This window comes from Corylus avellana, chromosome 4 (assembly GCF_965113065.1).
Source record: "Corylus avellana chromosome 4, dhCorAvel1.hap1.2, whole genome shotgun sequence".
NCBI lineage: Eukaryota > Viridiplantae > Streptophyta > Magnoliopsida > Fagales > Betulaceae > Corylus > Corylus avellana.
In genome coordinates this window covers 13,823,403-13,826,170 of record NC_142493.1, presented here as the reverse complement: position 1 = coordinate 13,826,170, position 2,768 = coordinate 13,823,403, and the positions used below count along the sequence as shown (strand labels likewise).

The following is a 2,768-nucleotide window of genomic DNA, read 5'->3' as shown; positions in this document are numbered from 1 at the left end:
TTTGTTATGACAATAATAAATTGATTCAAATTGCTAGCAAACTTGATGCATAAAGTCCGGATTCAAACAATAGATTATCTGAGTAATACTTGATGGAGTCAATTTTTTTATTTTTATTATTATTATTTTTTATATATGATTAATCAAGTGAGATAGATGTGGAAGGCGATTCGAACATGTGACCTTCACTTCATGAGACGTGATCCTCAATCAATTGAATTAACCTTGAAGATCATTGATAGAGTCAATCTTGAGTGGAGCTTAAATAACTTATTCTCGCAACATAGTTCAAAACTTTCATCATAGGACAAAGAGCGAGGGATTAAAATTAAAGAGGGCATTGTATCTTGTAGTGAAGCCAAAAATATAAAAGATGATGCCGGCCACTTGAAGTGCGAATGGTATTTAGATACATATGATTTCACTAATTTGCAATAATTAATTAATGAAGTTGTACATTTGGATAAAAGCATTATAAGACGGACCGCCACTTGGATCACTGTTATAGGATCCTAATTTGGCAAACTAATCTCATCCAGATCATCCAATGATAAGAAAACTTCGTCCAAGCATGACAGCTCTGCTCCTCCGTCGTCATCTTCGTTACGCTCATACACTCGGCAGATTACCCATTTACTATAATCCTGCAAGCCAAATTCACAGCAACATATTTCATAAATAACACAAGTCACATCTATATATGCAACACCGGCCCATGAGGCTGGCTAGCTGGAAAAAGGGATGAAATTGGACTTATAAGAATTTAAAAAGTCAAACAAGTAAAAGTAGTTAACTATTTTTGAATGGCCCCTTCTTTTGGATGATCTAGTAGTAGAGGTGGAAGAAGCAGCGGAATCTGAGAGACCATATTCTTGCATTGTCCAGTTGGTTTTGATGCCGGAAGGAGCATCCCCGACACAAAACACAAAAGATTTCTTGACACCAACGTTGTTGCCAGAGCTACTGATGACCGGTTCCTCAATGCCCATTGCCTTCCAGTAGCCGTTACTTGTCATTCTATTTTGCGTCGTCCGGCTGTAGAAGTACCACTTGTTACCCCCCGCCAAAGCTTTCCCTACAAATTATATATAACTCCAAAATAGTTTCTATTTATAGTAAGAATTAAAGAAATGAGAAAGAAGAAAAGAACAGAATGTGTATATATATACCATCAAGTTGCCATGGATCATACGGATAGAGACCAAGATCGGGAATGACATCTGGGTGGCAGGGTAAGAGAGTGGCCTTACGATGAAGGAAATGAACTACAAGCTCTTCGTCTGTAGGGTAGAATCGGAAACCGGGGGGTAGGTTGACATTGTTATCTCCCATCAATCAATATATATGTATATATATATATATACTTATAAGAAATGGAGGCAGATCGATCGAAGAAGAAGAAAAAGGTAGAATGGGATGGTGTTCTAAGTCCTAACTTAGAAGGTTGGTTTTGGCTATGGATGATATTGCTTATATATATATATATAGAGAGAGAGAGAGAGAGAGAGAGAGAGAGACTGACGTGAGATAGAAGGTGGGGTATGATCAGAAATCACATATGGGGGAAGGAAGAGACGTTTGAGTTTAATTTCAAAAGAATTAAAATGGGTGCTTCTCTTCTCTTCAAGGCGGCGGGGCAACGGAATAACGGAAAGCATGTTATATAAGATAAAGATAAATTTCCAAATAACGGGATCAATTGGTGTAATATAAGAGGAAGCAGGAGAGGGTGTCAGATTCATTCACTTCTTTCCAATTTATATATTTTCTTTTTTTATTTAATTAATTAATTAATTTATTTGATAATGTGTGGGTCATCATCACACTTCATGCTTAGATCATCAACATGCCTCATCCACGTGGCACACATGGAAATATGGGTTTGGTCATGGACCATATTCAACTGGGTGCCCCACCTCTTAAGGAGTGTGCCGGTATACCAATAATGATAATCATAATTTTAGTATTAAATAGCTTGGGACTACCTTTTCTTTCCTTCTTTTTCCCATCTCCCCCAAAGTTGTAATCAATGTTAGAGTAAGAGCTCGACATGCATTTCAGATCCAACATACTATATTTTCTTTTCTTATCAATTAATTATATCTTTTATCTACTCTATAATTCAAAGACAATTTTTTACCATATTATGATCTTATATATTAAATCAAACATGTTTATTATATATTTATGTTCTTACGACAAGTGATGTTTATATATGTATATATTATACCATTAATGTGAACTATTAATTCATAATCTGAAGATTGTTATATCACTATAATGTGATAGTTAATTGTTATTTGTATTTCTATGAAGATTTAGTAGTTTCATATTAATATAATACGTACATTAGAGGAAATCAACTAGTAATTTTCATATCAATATTTAACTTCTCACTAAAAAAGAAATGATCACTATATATTGTTAAATCATTACTTATCTTAAAAATTTAAACCAATAAAAAAGACAGAATTTAATCATTTAATTAATACTTTAAGACTCCCCCTCACATATAGGCTCAAACTATCCCTCAACAAGTGAGGCACAACAAATGAAATAAAAAAATCTAATGGGGATATACTATATATAGAGTTAAGATTCGAATCCAAAACCTTTTTGTAACACTCAGAAAGTAAGACATACATTATTAAATATTAAAACTTAAGGGAAAATGCATAAAATATACACCGAAAGCTATGATAGGATAAGTACTGAAGGGCCCAGTAGTGATAGCACAAAACGATACAAAGAACGGATTCAAAAACACA

The 2,768-nt window shown here is 34.0% G+C and overlaps 1 protein-coding gene across 1 annotated transcript; it reads right to left on the bottom strand.

Moving 5' to 3' along the window:
* Positions 1-255: 255 nt before the first annotated feature.
* XND1 (xylem NAC domain 1) lies at positions 256-1,448 on the bottom strand. Its single transcript, XM_059592358.2, has 3 exons — positions 1,170-1,448; positions 795-1,075; positions 256-644 (listed from the first exon to the last, which is right to left on the bottom strand). The coding sequence occupies exons 1-3, from the start codon at positions 1,330-1,332 to the stop codon at positions 513-515; spliced, it is 576 nt and encodes a 191-aa protein (XP_059448341.2). The 5' UTR covers positions 1,333-1,448; the 3' UTR covers positions 256-512.
* Between the last annotated feature and the right edge of the window lie 1,320 nt (positions 1,449-2,768).